This window comes from Penaeus monodon, chromosome 19, assembly GCF_015228065.2.
Source record: "Penaeus monodon isolate SGIC_2016 chromosome 19, NSTDA_Pmon_1, whole genome shotgun sequence".
NCBI lineage: Eukaryota > Metazoa > Arthropoda > Malacostraca > Decapoda > Penaeidae > Penaeus > Penaeus monodon.
Window position 1 is genome coordinate 40,061,339 of NC_051404.1, and position 1,001 is coordinate 40,062,339.

At 38.1% G+C, this 1,001-nt stretch overlaps 1 protein-coding gene across 1 annotated transcript in view; it reads right to left on the reverse strand.

The window, feature by feature from the left end:
- LOC119585234 (intraflagellar transport protein 88 homolog) overlaps positions 1 to 1,001 on the reverse strand; it is a gene marked incomplete in the record, with an annotated part of 19,357 nt that overhangs the window by 366 nt on the left and 17,990 nt on the right. Inside the window, 2 exon segments of the mRNA XM_037933894.1 lie at positions 154 to 272; positions 582 to 674. Of these exon segments, the coding sequence (XP_037789822.1) occupies positions 154 to 272; positions 582 to 674 (212 nt within the window).

A 1,001-nucleotide genomic window follows, 5' to 3' on the forward strand; every position in this document is an offset into this window, starting at 1 on the left:
TGTTACAACTGAGGAAAAGGTGAACAAACTGAAGCAGAAAACACACCAATAAAATGATTATCCATTCTTTGTACATGAAGCAAGATGAGAATAAGATATGAAAATAATTTATATAAAAATGAGTATTCATGCATCAGTCACATTTCCACTCACCAACTTCTTTGTTAGATGGCACAAATGGCTCATTCTCATCAAGATCATTCAGTGAAAGGCGTGTCATTCTGCCACTCATGGCTGAGCCTGGGATACTGCGAGAACCACGGGAACTTGCTCTGTAAAACATCATTATATCAATGTAAATAACTTATAGTTTGATGTTATGTGATAAAATGAGATGCTGTGACATAATGGCAGAAACTAATGGCTGTCAATATGAGGTGAACAATGACTTTTTCTGTTGTTTGTAAAGTATTTCATGAAAGTCGGTGCAAGTTACCGCTACATCTCAACTTGCACAATTGTCCCACATTTTCTAGATATTGTTTGACCAACTCTATATTCAACATCTCCTTTGTTCATTCACTCTTTGTCACTGGTCAGGAACAGGTCAAACATTTTGCTTTTCCCACACATTTTCTTACCTAGCACCTGGACCTGGACTCTTGGGAGGTAAAGCCCCTGGTTCCTCGTGGCCAGAGGCAGCTGAGCCACTACGTGAAGCCCGAGAAGAGGATCTGGAGGTTGCAGTAACAATGGTACTCAAGAATAGCTATATGTCAAACTAGGTGCAGGGCAGGATCCTTCTACTCAGAGTGCTTCATAACTACTGTATAAGATGTAGCCTTGTATTCTACTACATATCCCTGTTGTAGTGTTTTCATGGATTACTTGGATTGACACATAAGTGTATGTATAGATACCACTAATGAGCATGGGAGTCTACAAGTACTATAGAAAAATGTATGTTGTACAAGGCAAAAATTTTGAATAATAATCCTGATTTCACATGCACAAAAAGAAATTACCAAGTAATTGATTTTGGCAGCTAGGTTTTAATAACT